Consider the following 27,360-nt stretch of genomic DNA (forward strand, 5'->3'; position numbering starts at 1 on the left):
TATTAATGGTTGTTTCTAATTTATTTTATGTTTTTATTCTCAGTCTAGAACACCTTCCCCAGCTGACAAAATTATTTTCTTTATCTAGGATGTCCCAGTTTTCTTGGATGGTGAAGGGTAGGTTGAAACCTGGGCTTTCAGTATTGTTGGGTGACTGCCTGGACAATCTCTTCCTAAAAGTATTTTTAAGTCGTCGGAAAGATAATGCTTTGCCCTTATTCTTTCCCCTTTCATTTGCTCAGGTTTCAGTACACTGCTACTTGTGATGTCATAATCTCACTAGTTCTCTAGTCTTCCAGAGAATCTTCCAGGAAAAGCAAGACAGACAAGACCTGAATTCCTAATGTAGCTGAACACCTCCACTCTACTTTACAGACTGAACCTGAAAGATGATATCTATGAGAATTGCTGGTGTTCAGCATCAGCCTGTGGTGAACTGCAAACGAAAAAAACTGAGCTTGCACCTGTTTTTGCTTCTTTGTAGTATATGAAAAAGCCTGAAAGGCTTAGAAGTCTTTTTTAAGGGTAAGGGTTTTTTTTTTTTTTCCATTTTTTGCTTACTTTACACATTAGGATTCAGGTCTTATCTATATTATTTCTCTGAGAAGACTCTATGGAAGAGTACAGAAATTCAATGGGAGCTAAGGGTACTCAGCACCTCTTAGTAGACACTCAGCACCTCACAGCACCAGGCCCTTAGATAGATACATTCCAGGGTCTAAATTAATATCCTACGAAGGAATTTAGATGCCTAAAATCCCAGTTTTAGGTGACACAGTGATCCACAAAATCTCCACTTAGTTATTGCCTAACCCTATAGGTGCCTAAACTCAGTAGGTGCCTACGTTTTTGCAGGTTTCAGAGGAACAGCCGTGTTAGTCTGTATTCGCAAAAAGAAAAGGAGTACTTGTGGCACCTTAGAGACTAACCAATTTATTTGAGCATGAGCTTTCGTGAGCTACAGCAGTAGAAGTTCCCTAGACACCTAGGTTTTTGCCTCTGGGCATGTGCACTGCTGCCTCATTCCAGGCACCTGGACAGCTATCTCCCACCTAAACCCCAGGTCAATCCACAAAGCATGGGAGGGTAAACATTCCTCTCCCAATCTTGGTGTAGGGTCCAATCTGGAAAGCATGCTCAAAGGCTGCGTAACTTCACACAAAAACATCAAGGTAGGGGAAGAGAAGGAAGACAGGGACTTACTTTAGAACCTTTAGTCCAGTGGTTATGGTACTCATTCAAAATGTGGAAGACCTCCTGTTTCAAGTTTGTCCTCTGCTTGATGAGAAGGGATTTGAACAAGGCTACTCGACCTCTCAGGTAAATTCCCTAGCTACTGGCATATAGAATGCTTCTCATTTTCTCAGACCCAATTAATATGTAATTAAAGTGGAACAACTTTAACAAGAGCAATGGAAAAAGACCCACGTGAGAATATCTAGTAGTCCAATGGCTAGGTCACTTACCTGAGAGGTAAGAAACCCCCATTCCGATCCCTTCTTCTCATCAGGCAGAGGGAAGACTTGAAGCAGGGGTCTCCTACATCCCATGTGGGTACTCTGCCACTGGGCTAAAGGTATAAGGGAGGCAGTTGCTACTGCTTCATGAAGTTAGTCAACACGTAACTACACCTTGCAAGAAACAACTTAGGCACCTAAGCCACCTGGCTTCAGAAGAAGGGTGTCTGGCTGTGGATTGTTAGAGATAAGGGCCTCCATGCATTCCAGACTTAGGCACCAAACTCTGTGAGAGGAGCAGGGTTAAGGACTCACCTCTCTTATTGGCATCTGCTATTGACTAGCTTAGGTGGGTTCTTGCTTAGCATGCTGGCTTTTGTGGATCCTGCTCTTAAGCACCTCTCTTACCATTCAACTTATGGGGAACCAGGGCACCTAACTCAAGCTTTGTGGATCACATTGTTGTTCCAGTAATTTTTCTAGGCACCTAAAAGGCAGCACTGCAACGCCTACATCCCTTTGTGGATCTGGGCCTAGATGTTTATGCATGAGGAAAAGGAAGCTACATAAAGTGGCTTCAGTTAAACTTAATTGCACTCAGTCCAGCAAGCCCTTCAATGGAAGTTCAGTGAGTAGAAGGCATAGAAGACATGGTCTTTCCTGTCAAACTCTCCTGTAAAGTCTGTAAGTATCTAAAGGATAAATTCTTCAGTTATTTAAATGTTAGATGATTTCTCCACCAACTTGTTTTAATTGAACTTCAAAGTGGAGAAAGGATGGCTTAATTCTCATAGCAGTCCCTTCCTCCCACCCTCCCCATAACCTTTTTAGCTTTGCTTCTTACAGATGTTTAAATAGACAAGGTGGGTGAGGTGATACATTCTTCCGTTGGTGAGAGAGACAAGCTTTCGAGCCACACAGAGATCTTCTTCAGGTCTGGGAAAGGAAGTTCCAGCTTCATAGCAAAATGCAAGGTGGAACAGATTGTTTAGCCTAAGTGGTTAGCACATATTGTAAAGGACCATTCAAATGCTTAAATGGATTTTAAAAATAAATACATCTTAACTGCTGAAATATTTTTAAAATCAGATTCATTCTCTTAAGCAAACCTTGATTTGCTATGTAATTAAAATACAATGCTTATGTCTTTGGGGACTACAGCTCTATATTAGTTAAGCATTATTATGATTTATTATTATTGAATACAGCTCTACTTTTTCTTAGTGCCTTCATTTCAGATTTTGCAGTCAAGGGCATATTCCCCTATTCATCTCCTATTTGTATTAATTTATATTTTAAACCAGAACACAGTTCCAGGAGTAAATATGAGACCAAAACACATCAGAATTCCATTGAGATGTGGTAGCATGAAGAGACTCCTCCAACTCTCATTCTGACCAATGATGGTCTGCACTATATAAGAACTAGATATTATCATCGGTAACGTACTCCATGACATAGCCTGCCTCTTTTCCCCTCCCTCTCTACAGCTAGAATCTCTACCTCCCCCAGTCTCTCATGGCAGGCATCATAAGGTGCCTCAGTCAGTTTGAGCACAGCACACATTGAGACCTGTTCTCCTTCCTAGTCCTGCTGCCCCTTTGCATAAATCTCTTCCTCTTCAGGTCTTGCTGTTCATGCTCTAAGGAACAGAAAAGAGGTACCACTAGTGGGTAGATCACTGGGACAAAAACAGAAAAAAAGTATCATCAGCAGGGTTGGAACTTTTAGATCCACTGCATAGACCACTGCCTCTTGAACTACTGGAAGAATTGGGCTGCTTATGGTACTGTGATGAGTACAGCTATCTGCCAAGCAGCTGACCTGGGTTTGATTCCCAGCCAATTCAGTAATGAGTTTTAGGCAAGGGGGATGATCCAGTGGTTAGGGAACTAGCCTGGGATTCAGACAATGTGGGTGCCATTCCCTTCACTGACACAGACTTCCTGTATCTCAGTTCCCATTTGGAAAATAGCACTAAGAGAGGAACTGATAGAAATAGTAGGTTGTCATCTTCAGTGTAGACCAACAGAGGCAAAGCAGACATTTTCCAGTTGGTTTCACAGCAGTAGTATAACCTTGATAGTATTAATCACCATGTATTTTTGACAGGTTCCCATGCCCCATTTAGGGCTTATGTCCCACCCTACGTCTCCATTTCCTTTCGTGTATAGGTCTCATGCCATCAGCTATTTTGAAAGGGGTTTTTTTATTTTATCTTTTTGTTTGGCCGAGGGAAATGTTGCATGCTTGTGCTTTGGTATGTTTGGCTGGATATTGTGAGAGCTTAAAGGAAAGGAGTTTTTTTTAAAAAAAGCAAGATTTTTGGTTAGGTTTAGCGATCGGCCATTTTGAAAGAAAAAAAATACGATTATTTTTGGACAGAAGAAATGTTGTGTGCTTGTTTTTTGAAAAGTTTAGAGAAAAAGCATGAAAGACTAGAGGCTGGTTATGAAAGATTTACAAAAAGAAAGATTTTGGTTAGGTTTAGAGGAAAAAGGGAAATAAAGGTTATTAAATAGCAGACAGCAGCAATAGTTTTAAAGGTTATGATAAAAAGATCCTTTTTTTATAATTACAAAAAGACAAAAGAAAAACAAGTTATTTTGAAATAAAAGAGGAAAATACAAAGGTAGGCTAATAATATAGCATTTAAAATGAGTTATTTTGAAATATTAAATAAAAAGTAAAAATATAAAGATAGGTTATTACGTTAGAGAGCACATGATAGAATAAAGGGAATTTTAACATTTATTAAGCCTGTGTTTAGTGCACAGGCTTGTGTAAACGTGCAGTTTGATGTAAAGATGAGTAAGCCCATGGTAAAAAGATGATTTTTGTTGGAATTAAAAAATAATAAAAGAGTAAAAAAGAATTTAAAAAACAGAAAAACTTAAAGAATAGAGGAACATTCTGTGTCTAGTGACACAGGCTAGTGTAAGAGTGGAGTTTGTTGTAAAGATCAGTAAGCGCATGGTAAAAATATGGAGTCTGGTTTTGAAGTTTTTTTGTTGTAATATCGCAACTTTCATGTCTGTAATCACGTGACCAGAGAGACTCCAGCGAGAGACTGTTGAATTGGAATTCATTTGCAAATTGGATACAATTAATTTAGGACTGAATAGAGACTGGGAGTGGCTAAGTCATTATGCAAGATAACCTATTTCCCCTTGTTTTTTCCTACCCCCTCCCCCTCCTCAGGTTAACATATTTCTTGTTAAACCCTGGATTTGTGCTGGAAATGGAAATTGTGGTACAGCTGCCAGGGATAGTAAGGGTAAAAAAAAAAAAACCCACACACGCTCGTTGATAGAAACAAGAACTCTGAAAAAAAACCAGAAAGTCGTTTATGACAAAGAGCCCTCTAGGTGGATTTTAAAACCTTGCCATACAGGAATTGATTATGAAGAGCCACATTCACTTTGTTCACCCCTTTTCCTGTTTGCTTTATGGTCCTTTGAATTCTGGAAAATCATTTTATATAAAGCAATTGTTAGAAAACCGCAATAAGCTGTTGTTGTGCATGCCTGAAAATCTTGTGGGGTATTATAGCTGTTGGCAACCATTGTATGAAGAGTTGTTGCAAAAGTTTCCATGTATTACGTTTTTGGAAGGTTTAGCTGATACTTTTAATGATGAAGTTATTTCCTAGTAATAAAATGAATATGGTTATTATAGACAATCTAATGGAGTCTCCTTCTGAAAGTGGTAAAATTGAGAAAGCCTTTACAAAATACATGCACCACAGGAACCTAAGTATTATGTACATTGTGCAAAACATGTTTTGTCAGGGGGAAAAAAAAGCCTAACGATTAATTTAAATAAGTATATGGTTCTTTTAAAAAACAAAAAAACCACATAAACTGCAAATAACCACTTTGGCCCAGCAAATGTACCCTGGTAAAACACAATTATTTTTGGAGGCTTTTGAGGATGCTACCAAAAATCTCTATGGGTACCTGCTGGTGGATTTAAATGCTTCAGTGCCTGAAGCCTTCAGGTTAAGAATGGGCCTTTTCCCCCTGACTGACCCTGTGTATACACCTTAAAAAAAAAAACACCATAAAAATTAGTTATTTTTATCAAACCCTCATTTTTAAAAAGAGCATCCCCCTGACAATCATGTCTAGCCGCGTGCAGAGAAACCTGGCTCTTTTAAAGATTCCTCAAAGCCAAACCGCAGCAAAGGAAAGGTATTCTCTGCTTGGCTTCTGACAACCTTGTAGCGACCACCTCAGAAATAGCACTCAGCATGTGAAAAGGAAACGTTCCTCTGAAACCCCGACAAATAAGTGTACTAAAAAGAAAATGGGGGATTATTAAAAAGCTGAGTGATAAAAGGGTATCCCTCAAAAGAAAAAAGCTAATTGTAAAACAGGCCGGGGGCTTTATCGGTCCTTTGTTGAGCTTTGCACTCCCTCTGCCGTCAGCCCTTTTAATTAACGGATAATGGAACATGCTGAAAAAAATTGTACCTCGTTCCTAGCTATCAGAATAAATAAAACGCGCCTCTAGTGGTGAAAAAAAAAGTATCAGAACCATCATCAAAAACCGCATACACTTCCATGTTAACCACAGAGGGCAGCGCCGTTGCAAACCGAGTCTCCGCTCTCATGTTTCCAGTTTTAAACAAAAAATGATGATTGGCGCACTCCTTGTCTGGGGTCAGATCAAAGGCGTACAGTGTGTAACCCTGGGCAAATTCACAATGATCCATCAAGAGCGATCGGTCTTTTACATATTTCCCAGTCGCCTGCACGAGCTGCATGTACTCCCTCACGCAGTTTCCATTCTCAAAATCGGGTTGTAGGGGTTTTGCTGGCACCTGTTCACCATCCACATACAAGGCCAAAGTTAAAAGGGTTTTTAACACAGCTGCGGCTGAAAACGTCACTATCGATAAACCCAATTATGAGCTGCTTGGGTAACTGTCCCAAAAAGAAGTTTTCCTGGTTACTGACATGACTGCCAGCCTGAATGCTAAACATCTTTATGCCCACCCTGTCTACTAAGTACTTAGCACTGGCAGTCATCAGAACTTCCACATGCCCCAAGCAAACCCCTGGTGTTACTTTCACCTGTTTTACAAACAGGGACGCTGAAATAATATGCACTTAATATGCACTGGCATTCCCGCTCATGAAGCAAAAAACATCTTTGCTATGCGTCAGTTTAATTTTCAAGTCCACGCCATTCAGCAGCAGTTTTTCTTGAAAAAAATAAATCGCTGTGTAGAGGCCCCAAAATATCCAGCTTCCTGCTGCCAGCCATTAGTCTGGTCCGGCGCACAAATCCCTCGTTACCTGCACCATCCAAAATGGTGCTTTCATGGGCCCCTGCTGTGTCTTTATAAAACCCTCCCGTTGAAACTGCGTAGCAAGGGCGTCATGGCTGTCATTCAGAATCAGCTCTATCAAGGCTCTGTAAGGGTAACAATTGTTGCTCTGACTGATAAGATGGTCGCCTCGAGTGACATCCAACTGGTTAAAAAGGTGGCAATGGGATTGTTTGTCATGGCAACCCAGGCGTCGTCATCAATATCTGAGCAATCTTCTTTTACCATCTTGCAGCACACGTACAGCAGCATGTTGTTAAGGTGTAAGTAATGATTCCCGAGTCCTGAAATAAAAAATTCTAGAGGGGCATTCACTGTTAAAGCGGCCAAAGGAGGAACTGCTACATAAAAGCTATTCTCTATGCTAGTTTGTGTGGGAGCTATTTGAAATAAATCGCGTTCTGATTTGGCACATTCTTCAGAGCCACAATGAATGAAAACCATTTAAAAATATATCCTTTTCCTGAGGGCAACGCTCTGCTTCCTTTTCTTAGAGCGCCTTTTGGGTTTATGGTGGAGGCATCTTCTGGCAGCTTTTTTTTTTTTTTTTTAAAGGGCCTAGGAGGCCCCTCCCACACCCAAACTCCCGCCCACACCCCTCACCCTCTCCTGTACCCCTACACTCTGCCCCAGCCTGGAGCCCCCACCTGCACCCAGACTCCGTCCCAGAAAGAAACTAATATAACACCTGTTCTAAGGTAAGAAGTAGGCTATTTTGAATTCACTTAACTATATTCTACATGTTTTAAGACTGAAACGTAACCAAAGAAAAGCTTTATGTTAATTAAAAGGCAAGTTTAGTACTGCGTTAACAGCCTCGATGCCATAATGGTGAGCCTTTGTTTTAAATTAGGAAAAAGATTTGTATACAGGGGCTCCACAAAATCTAATCACCCCCGGCCCACAGGAGGGTTAACCGGGCCCTGCCCCCAGAGGGGGCTCCGGGGAAGGGAGCGGCTCCAGACCAAGCCCGGGAAGGAGGCAGGAGGACGGCTGGGGCTGAGCCTGAAGGGCAGCGGGGGAGGGGCGGCCGCTGGGCGAGCCCCAGGGTTGGGGTGAGGGAGGCCTGCTCCGGCCGAAGAGCGGGCCGCGGCGCGCGCGCACGCACCCCGTCCGTCCCCTGAATCACACGAAGCCGCTGCCCGCCGCAAGTCGGTGAGCGAGTCAAACGGTGACGCACGCCCCGCTACCCAACCAGCGCGCGCGCCAGCGGCCGCACGAGGGAGGAGAGGCACGGTGGGACCTCATTTCCGCCCGGATCCGCTCGAGGCGGGACTTTTCTCAGGCTGCGGGGGAAGGGGCCGGCGTTGAGGCGCGGGGTGGAGTTCTTATTCCCGATCCTAGAGTGGCTCCTCTCCCTGCGCCCCACATCCGGGGCGGGCCACTGTACTGTACGGTGCCTCGATAGGCTTGTCCGCCGATGGCAACCTCGTAGACAACGTAACACGGCTTTCCTTGCGGCGCTCTCGCCGGACTCTATGGTTTTAGGCGGCTAGGTGGAATCCTGGCGGGGCCCGTGGCCCGGAGTTCTCGCGAGAACTAATATGGAGGGAGAAGAGGGGCCTGGCGCCGCGGCGGCTGGGCCGCCAGCGGGCGGGGCCGGAGGAGGAGGGGGAGGAAGTGTCATGGCGGCGGCTGCGAGCGGGTCTGGTGGCGCGGGCTCGGCGGTGCGGGGTGGCGGCTCCTCCGTGTCTGCATCGCGCTGGTTCTTCAGCCGGGAGCAGCTGGAGAACACGCCGACCCGGCGCTGCGGGGTGGAGGCCGACAAGGAGCTCTCGTATCGGCAGCAGGCGGCCAACCTCATCCAGGACATGGGCCAGCGCCTCAACGTGTATCCGACCGTGGAGACCGGGCCGGGCTGGGCGGGGCGAGGCCTGGGTGGCAGCCTCATCCGGCAGCTCAGCGCGTAGGTGGAGGGGAGCCGGGGCCGGCCTAGGGGCCGCAAGGCACCAGGTCCTGTGTGCCGAGAGGTACCGGCCGGGAGCCGGAGAGTGCCGGGGGCCTAGAGAGGAGGCGAGCGGGGGCCTGGCGCCGGGAAGGGAGCTGGGGCCTCGGTGTGGTGGAGGGGAGGCAGCGGGTGGGTCTGGGGGCGAGAGTTGTTGGCTCATCTCTCTGTTCCCGTATTACATTCTCTGAAACTCCCGGCTGATCCAGCCCTCCTCGGGGAGTGGGTCTGAGGCGTTATAACGTTCCCCAACTCTGTGCTGCCGGGTGTTAGGGACGGGGGGGATTGAAGGACATGCTTCTCAAGGTTGGGTCGGGATTCTTTCCCCCCATTGATATGACTGAACTCCAAAGTTGTTTTCATCTCCTTTGGCTTTTGCAGCTACTTTAACATTCTTAGTCCCTTAAAGCCAAACTTCTTCTCTCCCACCCCTTGAAATATAAAGGAGAATGACATTTATTGAAGTTGAATATAGTGTTAGGAGGAAGAGCTGCATTTTAAGACCCTGTGTTTGTAGCTTAATTTTAGTTTATTTTCGACCATACTCCGGAAGGGCTCCCAGTTGTCTTACTGAGGGCTTGTCTACACTATGCAGCTTTTAGCTTTAGGGCTGTGTCGACACAGCCTTGTTGCTAAGGGTATGTCTACACTACCTGTCGAATCAGCGGGCAGCGATTGATCCAGCAGGGGTCAATTGATTTTGTCTAGACACCATAAATCGATCCTCGAGCGCTCTCCCTGACTCCTGTACTCCACTGAGTTGAGAGGCGCAGGCAGACGACAGTCGACTCACTGTAGTGAAGACACCGCGGTGAGTAGATCTAAGTACGTTGACTTTAGCTACGTTATTCGCTTAGCTGAAGTTATGTAACTTAGATCAATCCCCCGCCCCCTCGCCAGTGTAGACCAGGGCTAAAACTCGCATGTGTAAATGCACTCTGTCGGTATTTTCTCCTTTTGCCTATTAAATACTTCCAGCCCCGTGAGTGGCATTAGCTTTGTCGGCAGGAGACCACTCCTGCCGACAAAGCCACATTCATGCTGCCACTTGCATTGGCAAAACTTTTGTCTTTTTGGCTTTTTTTAAGTACCTGTTAAAGACAAAAGTTTTGTTGACAATGTTGCAGTGTAGACAAGCCCTTAAAATTAGTCTCGCTCTCTCTCTCTTTCGTTTAATCCTAAAGCCATTATTCTAAACTTTTTCTCTTGTTTCAGAGTAGCAGCTGTCTTAGTCTGTATTCGCAAAAAGAAAAGGAGTACTTGTGGCACCTTAGAAACTAACAAATTTATTTGAGCATAAGCTTTCGTGAGCTACAGCTCACTTCATCGGATGCAACAGACTGTAGCTCACAAAAGTTTATGCTCAAATAAATTTGTTAGTCTCTAAGGTGCCACAAGTACTTTTCTTTTTTCTCTTGTGTTTTCAATTATACCTTTACAATTTCCCTCATTTAAATTGTCATATAGCATGATTGTAGACTTGGGAGTTTTTCGTTGAGTATTAGGTTTTGTTAGAAGTACTGTATGTATAAACAATAGTTATTGTTCACAGGAAATGATCTGTTCCATTTCTCTTGGAATTAACATCCAATTACTATAAAAAGTTTTTGTTCAATTTGATTTTACAAGCTAGGATTCAATGGGTTACAGTAGTTAGAAAAAAAGACTCTTAGCCTGCATAAACTTGTATAAAGGATACTTGAAAGAGTTATTTTAAAATGTTCAATACAGTAAAATTGTTCCTAGCAAGAGGATGCAATGTTAAAATGTTATCTGTCTAAAGATAAACCCTGAATTAGGGGGTCTCCTTCCAATGAATGAGATATCGTAAGTCTGGTTTTACAGTCTGTGTGTTTGAAACAAATAGTAAATGTACCTTCACACCAGATTTATACTCTCAGTTTATTTCTGCTTTGTTAATTCAGTTATAGCTTTATTTAATAGAATAACATAAAAAGTATTTGTAGTAGGTAGAATTTCAACTTTATTGGTTATACGTTTTTTGTCTAGATGTGTAAAATTTCCTTAATCCCATCTTTCAGATCTCAGCTTACAATAAATACTGCAATTGTTTACATGCACAGGTTTTATATGCATCATTCCTTCACAAAATTTAATAGAAATGTAAGTAATGACTTTTATACTCTTAAACTATACTTGCACATAATTTTGAGGCAACAGCTGGCATAGCTTTCACGTGTGATGCTGTCAGCATGTACAGTTTCATTGTATTTTAGAGTATTATAATTCTAGCTTCAGAATATGGTTTTAGAAACATTATTTGTAGTACTCTGATTTCAAGTGGAGACTATTTTAACAGGTAGTAATTAAAATTTAACTTCTGCTGTGTTCCTAAACTAGAGAAATAATGTGATAAACAGCAAGAATACACACTGACCAATCTTCTTGATTTTTCTATTGTAGATTTGTTGGTTAAACTCTCTGTCAATGTAGTTTAAAAGTCTGGGGATATGGGTAGAGACCTGTGTGGATACAAAATTTGTATCCGCATCTGATCTACAAACATGGTCCGAGGATATCCGCATATGCAGATATAAAGCTGATCTCCGCAGATTTGAAGGGCTCTAGATATGGGAACAAATATTACCTGATGCAGTTATGGTTTATGTCTAATTTACTTATACAGTAGAACCTCAAATTTATGATCACCTCAGGAATGGAGGATGTTTGTAAAGCTGAACAAAAAATATTATGGTTGTTCTTTCAAAAGTTTACAACTGAAATTTGACTTAATACAACTTTGAAACTTTACTTATGCAGAAGAAAGATGCTGCTTTTAACCATCTTAATTTAGGTGAAACAAGCACAGAAAGAGTTTCCTTACATTGTCAAACCTTTTTTTAAACTTTCCTTTTATTTTTTTAGTATTTCACATTTAACACAGTACTGTACTGTATTCGGGGGGTTGGGTTGGGTTTTTTTTTTTTTTTTTGGTCTCTGCTGTTGCCTGATTGCATACTTCCAGTTCCAAGTGAGGTGTGTGGTTGACTGGTCAGCTCATAACTCTGAGGTTCTACTGTACTTTGATTTGTAAAAGCCATGGTCAACTCGTATAACTCTTCTACCTTCGGTAACTCAATGGGCAGATACAGTAGATGGAAAAATCTCAAATCTGGCCTGGAAAGTAGCTCTTGCTGTCTTGTATGTAATTTACTGGTGAACTGGATGTTAAATCTTTAATAAAAATTCTGTTTGTGTTTGGATGTTTCTGTAACCAGTTCTGTTTGGAATATTTTTAAAAACTGGATCATGTGAAATCTCAATCCTGTTTCTCCTGTCAGATATATTAGATGTGTTGGTAAAAAATATTTGTTCAGTGCTTATGTCTTTCATCATATGAAAATAGATCTTTTGGATTTGTTTTCTCCCCTTCCTCTCCCCCTCCCCCCCCATATAAAGAATAGTCAATGGTGTAAGGAGGTATGTTGTTTAATGGCGTGGATGGTCTCTCTGAGCCCTGGCTACACTGTAAAAATAGTTTAAACACTGGTGTGAAACATAGTTGAGACCCAGGTGCATTAAGATTTTTTTGTGTCTTGATGGTAGAACAAGAAATAAGCCATATAAAATGATTGGACTACAAACAAATTAGCTAACCATGATTAATTATTTTTGCCACCTAGGAGTCTGTCAAATTTGCAGCAAGCTGGTTATCAAATAGTTAGAGTTTTAAACCACATCTACAAAAATGTTTAAGGCTTTTTAGTATGTCTTGTACCTGGACTCGCTATTCTTCTTTGTATGAATGGAGAAAATCTGTGCTACAACCATGTTAGAGGGCTACGTATTTATTTTATTGTGATATGTATCTAGCCTGAAATGAACTTCTTTAAAATAGCTTTTTATTCTCAGGGCAAGAATAGTGTTAAAAGTTTAGGACACAAGTGTATATCTATCAAAATCATGTTTAAATACGATTAGGTTATTTTGCATGGACAAGCCCTTTAAAGGTGTTTTTGGATTAATCTATCGAGGACAGTAAAAGGTTTGTATTACATCACTTTTTCTCATTTTGATAGATAAGTACATAGTCTAGTTCATCAGTTCTTAAACTTCATTGCATCGCAACCCCCTTCTGACAACAAATATTACTACATGACTCCAGGCAGGGAGCCTGGAGCCTGAGCCTGACGCCTGTCACGTAGGGGGGCAAAGCCTGAGCACTGATGCCCTTGGTCTTCAACTTCAGCACAAGGCACCGGGGCTCAGGCTTCAGCTTCGGCGCCAGGTCCAGTGAGTCTAACGCTGACCCTGATGACCCTGTTGAAATGGGGTCACGACCATCTTTGGGTCACAACCCACAGTTTGAGGACTGCTGATCTAGTTGGTAATCCATGGCCAATTGAGTATAATCTAATGAGGCACCCAAAGGTTACTTTTGTGACTGTGGGCAGTTTATGGCCCTCCTCATTCAGGCAGAGTTGATTGGAGTGGAGATTTGAGTTTACATGATGTTTCCACAGCCCAGACTGGTGTAGCCTAAAAAAGAAATCCATTGGGTGGTAAACCAAGACACATCTAGCAACCAAGGCCAGCTTTTGGTAGTGACTAGAGTTTTCAGCCCGGGGGGGGCAAACTTTTTGGCCCAAGGGCCACATCTGGGTAAGGAAATTTTATGGCGGGCCATGATTGCTCACAAAATTGGTGGTTCGGGTGAGGGATAGCTTTCACATTTCTGGGGTGGGGCCAGAAATGAGGAGTTCAGGGTGTGGGAGTGGGCTCTGGACGGAGGCAGGAGGTTGGTATGTGCGGGGAGGAGCTGGGGATGAGGGGTTGGGAGTGAGGAAGGTGATCTGGGCCAGCACTGAGGGGTTCGGCTGGTGGGAGGGGGATCAGGGCAGGGGGTTGGGGCATGGGAGGGGTTGGGCACAGGCTCCAGGTGGCGCTCTACGTCAAGCATCTCCCAGAAGCAGCGGCATGTCCCCGATCTGGTTCCTAAGTGGAGGCGTGGCCAGGTGGCTCTGTTTGCTGCCCTGTCCGCAGGCGCTGCCCTGTCCGCAGTTCCCATTGGCCATGGTTCCTGGCCAATGGGAGCTGTGCGGGCAGTGTGAAGAGTTCCCTGGCTGCTCCTGTGCATAGGAGCTGGAACGGGGCATGCTGCTGCTTCTCGGAGCTGCACGGAGTGGGGCAAGGCCCTGACCCTCCTCCCTGGCTGGAGCGCCCGAGCGGAGCAAGCCCCAGACCCTGCTCCCCAGTGGGAGCCTTAGGGCCGGATTAAAACACCTGGAGGGCCGGATGCAGCCCCCAGGCCGTAGTTTGCCCACCTCTACTTTAGCCACTATATTCTACCTTCAACTGGACATTTTTCTATACAAAAAAAGAAAAGGAGTACTTGTGGCACCTTGGAGACTAACCAATTTATTTGAGCATAAGCTTTCGTGAGCTACAGCTCACTGTAGCTCACGAAAGCTTATGCTCAAATAAATTGGTTAGTCTCTAAGATGCCACAAGTACTCCTTTTCTTTTTGCAAATACAGACTAACAAGGCTGTTACTCTGAAACTAGTCTATACAGTCACTTAGTTCTTAGAATTGCTAGCACATCTGTAACTTGTAAGCAGAGCTGCATTAAATTTCTTATGGGTCAGTTCTATGCAGCCTTCCGTTTCAGAAAAGCTACGTTTATGAAAGGATAATGTTGTAACTTATTAATTGAACTAAAAGTTAAAAAGCTAGCACATATCTTTCAGAGAACTTATACGCGTGTCTCCAAATAACTTTCTGTATTTGCTATGAATGTTATGTTAGACAGTGGTTTTTATATTTGTATTGATGCATAGGCATCAAATGCACTGCCTCATTTTTTCTTTTCCTATTCTTTTAGGGTGAAGGGAGTGGTCTCAAAGTGAATGTGAGTCACTTTTAAATTCATACTCCCAAGCCATCTGGCAGGTTCTTTGTAGACAGGGCAAAGGCCAAAGGCTGTTATGAATACTTAGTAAATGTTATCCAAATCTTCAGAGTGCTTGGCCAGCTGAAAATTTAACTACTACATTCATTTACTGCAAGAAGAAACTAACTGTTAGAAATTAAAATTGTACAAGGTACTAATGATCTTAAAGCTAAAGCCTATCTGACATTTTTTATCGAATATGCATGTCTAATGGTTCTTCGACTTACATTAAAGCTAATGCTTACTCATGAAAACAAGAAATAGGAAGCCTGGGGATAAAAATTAGCTGCCAAAATTTACAATAGGTTGAGTTGTGGCTGCAAGAATCAATTCAGATTGTAAGGCTTAAGCCTTCATTCCCTTTTTATTGGTAAACTGAATTTCCTTTAACTATTCTACACTAAACTTATGTATTTATTCCTTAAGTACCACTTGATTATGCATGTAAGTAGATCATGCAAATACATACATATTTATAGGCAAAAATCTCTACTCCATGATGGCCATTGCTAAATGTTATAATATAAGATCTAATATAAGATCTGCTGAAAGAAACTATTCACTGATACATTTTTATTGGCTCAGTTCTGTTTCTGCAGTTTTCAAAATGATAGCAACTTTGTAGTAAATTCTTAAAATCTTGAAGGAAGTCAGAATGGCTATCTTGCAATGGTTTCAGCAGTAGTTTCAGGTTAGGTTTTGTATATCCTGGCATTGAAGCAGCATAACAGCCATTTTTAAACTCTCTAAATTTTTGTTTGGTCAGTAGAGACCAGCCATAAGTTTAATAAATTTTTATCTAGATCCATACTCTACCTTTAGAACAGTAATAGCTAGTTTTCGCTGGTCAGGCAAACCATGTAGAAACGAAGTTTAGCATGAAATTTATCATTAGTGCAGCTGATGCTTTCAAAGTCAATGTTGACAGAGACTTAACTTTTGGTTTGCTGGTTAACTATTTTAACACCATAAGGTCTATACTCTTGTTAAAAGAAGATGCAGCAGACACACTGCAAACTATTCCCATAACAGGTTTAAAAAACTGTTTCATCATTACATTCATACGAGGCATCAACTGTAACTTGGCTTCAGTTTTGTATTAATTGGAGACATCATTTTTGCCTGTTTCCAAATGCAGAAATGAGAAGAGAACCTTGGCACATGGGAAATGGGAGGTAAAACACCCAAGATGCACTCTTAAACTTGAAACTCTTAAAACACTCAAATCACTTTGTAGAAATACTGTACCAGATAACCAGGCTAAGAAGCATCCAGTGCACTTAACATATGATGCCCTGTCATTGTTTAATTTCACACATGTTAGAATCCTGGTAAAGTGCCTAAACACTAAAATGATGGATTGGCTTTATATAAATACTTAAGATGAACAGCTTAATCACACCTACAGTCTTTCCTCCTAATTATTGCACTTCAAAGAGTTAAAATATTTTGATACCCAATTATGGAAGTTCTCAGAGTATTCATAGCTTTGGCTGTATTACAGTGATTGCCTTGTTGATTACCTCCCCCCCCCTCCCCCCCCATGCACAATCTCATAACATCTCCGTGGCATGTAAGGCAATCATAGGAAAGTAATATTGTAAAAGCAATGAATGTTTTTAGCAGTTCTTAATGAAATTTGGCTGCTGGAAATGCCAGAATCCAACTCTGTGGACCATAGTTTGAAAAATCTAGCATAATCTATAACCACTTAACTTTCAAGATCTGGTTAAACATTAGTACGTCCACACTGTATTGAGCTTGAAAACAATATATTAATAGTCTAGATGTTTTTGTCTTTATCTAATATGCTTTTTTTTAAGCTGGCAAAACTTTTTATCGAGAGAGCCTTATGGACAAGGTCCCTGCAGTAAATTGTGGTCCATATTGGAGATGAATTCTAAGACCATTCCATGCACCTGCAATCCATCATGTAGGCTTGACAAGACTATTATTTAATCACAGTCAAATGTTCCAGCACGCTTCATTGTGTTTTGCGTTTTCCTGCATTAAAATAACTCAGTTAAGTAATTTGTATTTTTGTTGTTAGACATAAGCATCTATTTAAGGCCGAGCCTATTGGTGACCATAAAATCTTACTTTTTTGTTGCTGTTCTAATGAATTTGTGCTTAAAAATATTTGACTGTTCTTGATATTATTTGACTAGTCAGTTGGCCATTTATTTTTGGACTAGTCAAATATCCAACCCGTCGTCAAGAATTATTTTTAAAAACACAGTGTTGTACCTTTTCTTTTATTTCCAATGGGATTTGACTCCTAACTGCCACAGCCACTTTTGAAAATGGATTTACATTTAGGCATTTTTGGAAATTTTACTCTATAATCTGTCCGGAGGAGTATATCCAGGGCAAATGCTTAAATTTATTTAAATTGTTCATTTTGTGCTATCTTAAAAATGGTGGTGTTTCCATAAAAGAAGGTTGCAACTTTCCTGTCAAGTTCAAGTCTTCGCTGTTCAGGTTTTCTGGCATAATCACATCAATTATGCTGTATTTCTGTGTCAAAAATTATTGAAGCTAATATCAAAGAGCTGCTGGAAGACCTGAAACAGGCTTAAATTATTCTTGTGGCTACATTTTGATGACTCTCAAATGTCTCAAAATAAAATTAACTACATCAATGTTCGCTCTTCCACTTCAGTAGGTTAAGCTCCATTCAATGGCACAGATATTGAATAATCTGGAAAGCCAGACTTTTCTAGGCTCGTTAGATAATGGATCCTTTTTATCTTGACAACCTTTACATTTTACTTCTAAAGAACTCTATTTACTATTTTAGCCAAAGCAATAACTTGTTTCATACTATTTTAACTTCAGAAATTTTGAGTCAAATAAAACTGTACACTATACCAACCACTTATTTGCAGCATTGATTGAGAACTTTTACACTTATCACAGTTCATATGAGAAACCACCCAGTGAACTCAATGCTGAAAACTAAAAGGAGCTAGCCAACTTTACGTAAACCTAAGTTTTCAGAAACCCTGTCCACCTTCATAAGTTCAGGACTCCACACAGTCCCATCTCCAACAGCCAATGAGTTGCTTTCCAGTAACTGGTAACTCCACTTATTTCCCCTTCCTCATTGATGCTTCTAGGCCAGTGGTCCCCAAACTGTGGGGGACACAAAGGAATGTTGTGGGGGGGAGGACATGGTGGGGCCCAGGCCAGGCCCCACAGCGGAGCATGGAGGGAGTGTCACCTGTTCCTGCTCCTGGCCCAGCTGTAGCCCTGGCCCTGACTGCAGCTGTGTTCCCAGCCATGACTCTGACTGTGGCCTCACTCTCGGCTCCAGCTCGGAGGTCCTGTGGGGGGCACCAGGTAAAAAGTTTGGGGAACACTGTTCTAGACAGTTCTATAGTTTACTGCCTACCCATCAGAATAACAAAAAATGTCCCTATCACTTCCATTTTAACTTTTTAAGCTAGGTAAGTTTAAGATTGAAATTAGAGCCTTAAATTCTTAATATAAAAACAAAATATGTTCATATAAATATTTCAGTGACATAACATCAACAAATATCAGTGTTTTCACAGCCCTAGGTACTCAACCCGAACAAGTATATTTGTAAGGAAGACAGCAGGTTTTAAATACCAAGTGAATGACTATATTTGGAGAGCCATATCTACATATTTTAATAACTGGCATTTCCAGAAATGTGAACACTGAGATTTTAAATCAGTTTAACAATGATGTTCTCATTGAATTACATGCTGCACAAAGAGCACAGGCATCTTCACTTTTTCTGTGGAATTGTCTGTTTTGATTGACGGTCAAAAATGGGATTCCTGCCACCTGCCAAAATCCTCTTACACCATTTTATTAACCTTGTCTCCAGAGTTCTTTAAATCTGAGGTATATGTTAACATCATGCTGTCTTAAACTTAATGTGGTATTTTTTATTTTTATTTTTTAGAAAAGGCATGAAAGTATTTTCACTTTGCAGTAGATGATATTTGCTACTTTCTGTACATACTGTAGTGGCTGTATAGTAACTGATAAAACACTCTTTTAATACGTTATTTTAGGTTTGATTAAACTTGACTGAAGTGAAATTCAGAAATCTTTATTTTTCTCCTCACAGAACTCATTCTCAGACTTAGTCATCTTTAAGCCTTTTTTATTTAGATCATCCAAATGGTTTCCTTTTAAAACTTCAAGCTTGGCATACTTATAGTCTTCAGTGAGGAGTTATATACCGCTAGAGGTAATGATTGGTGAGCTACTGCTGAGAGGCTACCTACCCTCACAAGTGAGTAGTTAAAATGAAATATTTAAAAATTCATCCAGAAGGAATTTTATTCTGCACATTTTCCTGATGGTTTTATGATGAGTTTGAGTGACAAATCACTTGCATTCCCCTTATATTTAGGCTATGTCTGTTTTCAGTTGTATTAACTAGAGTTAAGACTGTATCAAAAAGTTCAGTATAGACAAGGCACAAGACTAATAAGGATGGCAGTTCTAATGACAGATACCTGATGCTGATCTGTCCACGAGGAAACTGAAACTAACCCATTTTACTTAAGCTAAGAAACAGCTGCAAACGGTGATTAAATTGTTAAAAAGGAAGGCCTGAGAAGATAGAGCTCTCTTAAACATTTGTGCTGTTCCAACTCTTGGCAGTTTGACCAGAATATTTCCTGATAATCAGGTTATAGCTGCAAACTGAATGCCTCTTTCTTATTACTTAAATGGAAATTTTTTTTAAAATGTGTCTTCTGATAAAAGGAATGTGAGCTCTTTGTATCTCACCACCTAACCTTAAGTACCTCTATTATGCTCTAAAGTGAAAGGTATGAAATAAAATATCATCAGAATAAAATTTTAAGTTTTCATGGTAGGTGGATCTCCATTTAGGTTGCTCAGCTGTCCTTGGTATCTTGAAGAGTATGTGTTCCTCACTGACATGCTATGTCTGAAGTTTCAAGGAAGCCATTTCATATCTGAATAAGTATCTTCAAAAATGGTTAACTTGAGTAACAATACCAAAAAACTCTAGCTTAGACAAAGCCATGGAAATCAAGGATTGAATGGACATGGAGATCTCTCACCTTTGGAAGTGGTCCTGCTCAGTAAAAGTTGAGGCACACTGAGAAGTTGATGGATGGAGGAAGCATTCTAATTCTGTACCTGATATTTGGTTAAGTAGAATTCCAGTACTGTCAGTCAGACATCTCTCATAGAATTTCAGTGGAAATTATTGGAGAAATAACTGCTTAACAATTATTTGATCAAGGGAGACTTGGTCACATAGAATTCTCTGACAGAGACAGGGATAGAATCCAGATTTCCAGGGCAGCATTCAGCTGCCTTAACCATGAGACCCTCCTTTCTCTTTGTGCAGTCCCTTGGTTCATTCACTGTGGACCTTTCAACTTCTGCAACAAATGTCGTAGGGCATTTATAGACAACAGCCTCTTTGCTATCCAACCCTGTTTCATATCCAGTGCACTGAATGAGGCAGGTATCCGGGTGGGGAGGAAGGGAATGTGTGATCATGTAATTAAAGGCTGTATAAAATGAATGTGCACAAGGGGCCAAATTAAGGTTGCCTGTACAATCTTAATTAGACTCATAGAATATGGCACTTCCTAATTTTTGAGGGCTTGACTTTGCAACCTTAATAATGTTCTGTTAATGTAGTTTGGCTTGTAATTTCCTATGTTTTTAAAAAGCAAACTGAAAAAACAGATTCCATCATATAAGATATTGACACCCACATAGTTCATTAGCAGCATTGGAATCTCTGCTCCATCACACAGACCTGTGCCACTTGAGCTAATGGAGTAACTGATGGCAGTAGTAGGATGTCATCCTTCTACGTGGACCAGCACTTAAAGGGGGCTGAAAAATGCACATGGCCAGTGGGTTTCCACAGATACTTACTGATTGCAACAGAATGGTGAGATTCTGATTTTTTGAGTTTCATTCCAGCCTCTCGAGGGAAGTGTGCTGTAGTGGACAGAGACTTTTAGCTGTTCTCACTTCTCTGCCTCATCTCCATCTCAGTTTCACCCCTTCTGCCTCATCGCTTCCAACCTGTTTCTTTCCCAGTTCTATTCTCTACCCTGGGCTCCTCATCACAGTCCCACTTCTGTTTCTCAGGCTTCTCATTCCAGTCTTCCTGCCCAACCAACCCTAATACCTACCCTCCAGGGCTCTCTGCCAGAGTCCCAGTCTTCCACTCCACTCCTGTCCCCCTGGCCTCCAGATTCCTTGTCCAGTTTCCCCATACTTCAGCTCCTTGTCAAATCTAACACTTTCCCCATACTCGCACATCTTCTTCCCTCGCCCCATCCCTCCCCATCTCAGAGTCCCAGTCTCATCAGGTACTTTGTTTTAGTCTACTCTTTTCCCTCCACCCTGGTCCGGCTCTTATCCCCTTTGCATTTGAGTCTGGTGTCTAACACATCCACATTGACTGGGTACCAGCAAGAGGGTCACTGAAAGTACAGCAGGCACAGGTTCCCTGCTCTTAGTTCCTGTGCTTGGCCCAGAATAGCAATTGCAAGGAAAGTCTGGAAATTGCAAGGTAACCCTGGATTGGAACATGCTCTCACCCATGCTGCTGGGATGGCTCACATACCTCTGGTTATACATAGGAGCTGTGAGTAGCTGGAGTGTGCTCAGTACACACTGAATCTTCAAGATTTTAGCTGTCTTTGTGATCTGAAACTTTTCAAAAATTATGACTGGGCCAAGTTTGAGCAATTTTTCACAAGAACAGCAAAAGGCACTTCCCTAACACACAATGTACCTCCTGATAATTTGCAAGTTCTTATTCCAGAGCATGATAGTACTCCTCAAATAAAAAGGACACCAGAATTTTTTTAAATGACAGAACGTTATTCTGTAGTTTGGTTCTCAAGTTTCTGGCTGAAACTTTCAAAATAAATTTAGCTTGAGGTAGACGCCTGAAATAGAAAACTCAATTTAAGTGGTTCAGGTTTGAAGGTTATAAGTAACTGAAAACTGGATTTTACAGAAAGTGTAGGGCAACCTTAATACCTTTTATACATTAAAGTATAACATCAACAAATTTTAGTGAATTTTTGTTGCAAGAAGGAAAGAGAACTTAAATGTGAAATGCAGTTTATTTGGAGAAATAAAATATTAAATGCTGCAAGTAAATATGTCCAAAGAACACGGAAGCGGTTTCCTTTTTCTTAGGGAGCTGTGTAACCAATTGCTGCCTGATCCAGCTTTAGCGAGGAAACTAGGTCGGGGTAGCCAATAGGCAGACTATGGCCAAATCCAGACCACCAGAGGTTTTTGAACAGACCCCAAAATCTTTGTATTTCTATTATAATTATTAATTATTACTTTCTCTGGAGTCTGGACTTGACTATACCTTGACCAAGAAATTTGGGCCTTGACAAAAAATAGGCTATCCCTGGTTTAGGTTTCTTAATTACATATTTCTGTAGCTCAAAGGAGGCCACAGATTTGCTGTTTGTGTTCCTTTTAGTTTGCTAAACTTTAAGGTTTATAGAAAAATTAAGAGAAACATTAAGAGGATCTTTTTGTTTTCTTAATGTTAAGTGGATCAGTTGAAAATATCTGCTTCTAATCAGAGGGCGACTGATTTCAGTTGTCCCTATTTTGTCCACTTTTATAACAAGAAAAACAAGTATTTGATTTTTGGGATATCCCCCATCTTGGCTCAATGGAAAGGGCTACAATACCCATTGACAGTGTAGAGCAAGTAATTTCATTTGGGGTTTTTGTTAAACTATGACTCCTGTGAAGATCCATTATAATTAAGGGTGCGAATTTGTCACGGAAGTCACGGATTCTGTGACCTCCATGACTTCTGCAACAGTTGGTGCTCCTGCCTCAGGGGCAGCTCACCAGCTGCTGCTGGGGCAGTCTTGGGCCACTGTGTTCCACCCTCCCCAGCAGAAGCAGCAGAGTTTGGGTGTGGGACGGGACAGGGGGTTGGGACAGGGGACAGGGTGAGGCAGGCTCTGAGCAGCAGCGGGAACTGTGGCCAATGGGAGCTGCGGGGGCAGTGCCTGCAGGCAGAGGCAGTATGCACCGCAGAGCATGTTTTTGTCAGGGGTATATAGTAAAAGTCAGGGGACGGGTCATGGGCCGTGAATTTTTGTTTACTGTCCGTGACTTTTACTAAAAATACCCGTGACTAAAACGTAGCCTTAATTATAATTCATATGTGCTTGAGCTTTGTATCAATATGTAGTTTAAAATGTTTGTTGCTACAATAGATAACATATGTGTAATTGACACTCAATGGGCAGATTGTTTCTTACTGTTGGTCTACATAGAGAAGTTGTACTGTAACTTCAGTCTGCTTTAAAATGGATAAACAATTTGTAAATCCTGGATGAATGCTCTTAAATCCATTTAGTTATATCAATTAAAATTAAGCTGGTGTGACTTCTGCAGCTAGACAAGGCCTTATTTCTTTATCCTGTAAATTTGTCTTGGTTGACCATATTATAATCTTAACTCTACAGTTTTAACACAATTTTATGTAACACTTGATTCCTTTTTGGAATAGGAAGTGAAAGGTTTCCTTGCTACAGAAAAATGAGTTGGCAGACATCTTAGAATTAACTCTTCGCTCTATTGTTTGCCTGAAAAATGGGAGTGGCAAATACAAAATGCACTTTCTCAAAAGATCGGCTCCTTTTAATTTTTTTTTTTCCAGTTTAGGAGAAATAAGATCCTATTTTGTACTCTGATCCTGAAAACTGACATCTAGGAACTGGGCTATAGAACAGTGCCTCTGTTTTGGCACTGTATACAAACATTAAAGAATATTTTTATTGAATTTTACAAATACTGTGCCAGTCATGGCAGTCTGCATTGAGGTGTTATTGGCCCTTAAAGTGGGTGTATATCATTTATCCTTCCCCAAAGTAATTTGTATTCAAATATGCATTACTTGTTGATGCAACTTCCAGTTCACGAATCATGGTGTGCATAATGCATCCCAGGGACTCGTTTTGTGTTAAGTATTATGGGACTGTTCCAGGTCGGAGGTTCTCCTGTGAAATAATTGATCTTGTTATCATCTCATACTTCTGATCCATTAGCATTCTGATTGCTTGCCAAGTTTCTGTGCCAAATAATGTTTATGCTTGCTTCTGACAGTCAATAGCTACTGGATCTTCCTCGGACTCTGCTTCACCTTTTTCATAACAAAAGATAGTATCAGAGTTCACTCAGTTCTGAGCTTAATCTTTACTTGAACGAACTGTCTGAATTTAGTAAATTTCAAAAGAAATATCCTATTCTAACCTGTCTCTTGAAAACTGTTTTACCTGTGAATAGTCACATAGACTTTAATTGCAGAAGGGACCGTCATGATTATCTAGTTTGACCTCTTGCACATTGCAGGTCACAGAACTTCACCCATGCACTCCTGTGATGGACCCATAACCTCTGGCCAAGTTACTGAAGTCCTTGAATCATGATTTAAACTTCAAGTTACAGAGAACCCACCATTTACTGTAATTCAAACCAGCAAGTGACCCATGCTGCAGAGGAGGTGGAAAAAAACAATCCAGGGTCTTTGCCAGTCTGACCTAAGGGAAAATTCCTTCCTCTCCCCAGATATGGTGATCAGTTAGACCCTGAGCATTTCAGCACGACCTACCAGGCAGACACCTGGGAAAGAATTCATTGTAGTAACTCAGACCCCTTCCCACCTAGTGTCTCATCTCTAGCCCTTGGAGATATGAGCCTCCAGCAGTCGCAAAGGGGCTACATGTCATTGTAGGCCATATCATATCATTCCCTCCATAACTTTATCAAGTTAAGTCTTGAAACCAGTTAGGTTCTCCTCCTCCCCCTCCCCCCCCTCGTCCCCACTGCTCCCTTTGTGGGGCTGTTTCAGAACTTTACTACTCTGATGGTTAGAAATCTTCATCACATTTCAAGCCCAAACTTGTTGATGGCCAGTTTAGATCTTTTTTTCTTGTGCCAACATTTTCCCTTATCTTAAATGATCCCTCTCCCTCCCTGGTGTTTCTCCCTCTGTTGTATTTAGAGCAAGCAATCATGTCTTCCCTCGGCCTTAGTTTGGTTAGTCTAAACAAGCTAAGCTCCGCAAGTGTCCTCTCGTAAGGTAGGTTCTCCATTCCTCTGATTATCCCAGTATCTCTTCTCTGTACCTGTTCCAGGTGGAATTAATCTTTCTTAAATGTGGGAGACCAGAATTGCACACACTATTCCAGATGAGGTCTAACCAGTGCCTTGCATAATGGTAATAACACTTCTCTATCTCTACTGGACTTACCTCGTCTGATTCATCCTAAGATTGCATTAGCCATTTTCATGGCTGCATCACATTGGTGGCTCAGTCATCCTGTGATCAACCAATACAGCCAGATCTTTCTCCTCCTCTGTTGCTTTCAACTGATATGTCTCCCACTAATTGATAGAAATTCTTGTTAGTTCCTGAGTGCATGACTTTAAACTATTAAATTTCATCATATTTCCATTATTCCAGTTTTCAAGGTTATGCAGATCTTCTTGTATGATAGTCTGGTCCTCCTCAGTATTGTCAGTACCTCCCAACTCTGTCATCCACAAATTTTATTAGCACACTCGCATTTTTTGTGCCGCGGTCATTAATGAAAATAAGTAATATTGGTCCCAATACCGATCCCTGATTAGCTCCACTAGTAACCTCCCTCCAGCTTGACAGTTCACCTGTCATTATGACTTGATGTAATCTCCCCTTTATCCAGTTCCTTTCCCTACATTTTAGTTCTCATTTTAATCCCCATCTTCTCAAATTAACTAATTTTCCATGTGCAAATAAGTCAGTGCCTTACTGAAATCCAAGTAGATTTGATCTGCTGTATTTCCTTTGTCTAGAAAATAACTTATCTTCTCAAAGAAAGACATCATTTTGATCTGGTACAATCTGCCAGTTTTTTCCAAAGTACCGTTTATCTCTGTATTCTTAACTACTTTTTCAAAATTTGTTGCAAGATCTTTCATACAATTGAAGTCAGCTAACAGATTTGTAGTTTACTGGATCACTTCTTTTCCCTTAAAAATAGATAATATATTAGCAGTGTTCCAGTCAGAGGGTACGGACCCCAAGTTTATGGATTCATTAAAAATCCTTGTTGTAGGGCTTGCAATTTTATGTGCAGGTTCCTTTAATATTAATGGATAGAGATTATCCAGGCCCCCTGATTTGATCCCATTAAGCTGTTTGAATTTGACTTCCATTTTGGATGTGGTCATTTTCTACTTCCATATCCTCGTATTCATTAGCCACCCTTATCTTGCCCAAGCTCCTTGTAACCCTTATTAAAAACTGAGGCGAAGTATTAATTTAGGTGTTGGGCCATGCTTGGTAATTGCAAAAAGTATCCCGTCCTCAGTGCTCTAGCCGTCCCACTTCTTCTTTACTTGTTTTTGTTTTATTTATATGGCTAAAAAACCTTTTACTATTGGTTTTAATTTCCTTTGCATAGTCCAACTCTGCTTAGCTTTTGGCAGTTCTCACTTTTTTCCTATACTTTCTGACCTCCAATAGGTAGCTTTCCTTGCTGATCCATCCCTTCTTCCATTCCTTGTAAGATTTCTGCTTTCCCTTAATAACCTGTTTGAGATCCTTGTTCATCCAGTTTGGTCTGGAACCTTCGCTACGAATTTTTCTCCTTGCTTGGGATGCAGGCTTCAAATATTGTCTACAACTTTGACTTAAAGTAAATCCAAGCCTCTGCCACGTTGAGATCCTTGTTCTTCCCTAACTACTTGCCCTAGTTTTATTAAAGTTTTCCGTTTTGAAATCAAGGAACCTAATTGCAGACTATTTTTGTTTATCCTTCCATTTAGTTTAAACTGAATTTGGCACATGAATTGCTCAAACCACGGTTTTCCTCTGCAACCAGTTCTTCGGTGAGGTCCTTGCTACTTACCAATACTAAATCTAAAATGGAATCACCTCTTCTTGGTTCGGTGACTATCGATGAAAGAATTTGTCAGCTATCTGTCAGAATTAATTTGGCCTGAAACATTTCTTGATCATAATATAGTTTAATTCTTACAATTTTTTCCTGTTCAGCTGAGTAGGAGAACTCTATCATACTGAAATTCAGGTAGAGTAACTGTCTTCATTTTTTTACTCTTGAATATTGTTTCATCTCTAGTATAGACTTTTTGCAATTACCAGTTTCCCCTCCATTCATGTAACTTTAGGTCCTGCTTGCACTAGAAAAAAAAATTTTTCTCAAAACTAAAAAATTATCCTCTCTTACAGATAATCTCTCCTACTGCATTGTTTTTGGCTGCGAAAGTGGAAGAACAGCCACGAAAACTCGAACATGTTATCAAAGTAGCACATGCATGTCTTCATCCTCAAGAGGCACAGCTGGATACAAAAAGTGATGTACGTGGAAGTGATACTTTAAATCTAATTGTAATTCTTCTTAAGATACAGTTGACACTTCAGATGAGTTGCTGTACTAGGTTCTTGACTGGATTAATGTCATCTGCTGACTCTAGAAGACTCTTCTATGCTTAAATCAAATAATTTGTCTGTTTTGTAACGTAATAGCATAGCCATTAGTGGACCTATCACCATTACTTAATATTTCATGCAGACTAAGACCTCTAATTCCCTTTTTAATAGGACACTTGTGCATGTAATAAAAACTTTTCTATGATGTAACGCATTTAACTTTTGTGATAGAAGTTCA

The 27,360-nt window shown here is 41.0% G+C and overlaps 1 protein-coding gene across 8 annotated transcripts in view; it reads left to right on the top strand.

The window, feature by feature from the left end:
• Positions 1-7,428: 7,428 nt before the first annotated feature.
• CCNT2 (cyclin T2) overlaps positions 7,429-27,360 on the top strand; it is a 43,596-nt gene continuing 23,664 nt past the window's right edge. The window contains exons 1-4 of one of the 8 annotated variants that reach the window (XM_048869206.2): positions 8,110-8,623; positions 10,780-10,861; positions 14,582-14,608; positions 26,922-27,050. In XM_048869206.2, the coding sequence (XP_048725163.1) occupies positions 8,337-8,623; positions 10,780-10,861; positions 14,582-14,608; positions 26,922-27,050 (525 nt within the window). In that variant the 5' untranslated portion in view covers positions 8,110-8,336. Of the gene's footprint in view, positions 7,491-8,092; positions 8,624-10,779; positions 10,862-14,581; positions 14,609-14,657; positions 14,802-18,170; positions 18,924-26,921; positions 27,051-27,360 lie in introns of those variants that run through there. The other 7 variants (XM_048869209.2, XR_007359115.2, XM_048869207.2 and 4 more) reach the window with 7 other exon arrangements.

Source organism: Caretta caretta, chromosome 11 (assembly GCF_965140235.1).
Source record: "Caretta caretta isolate rCarCar2 chromosome 11, rCarCar1.hap1, whole genome shotgun sequence".
Lineage (NCBI taxonomy): Eukaryota > Metazoa > Chordata > Testudines > Cheloniidae > Caretta > Caretta caretta.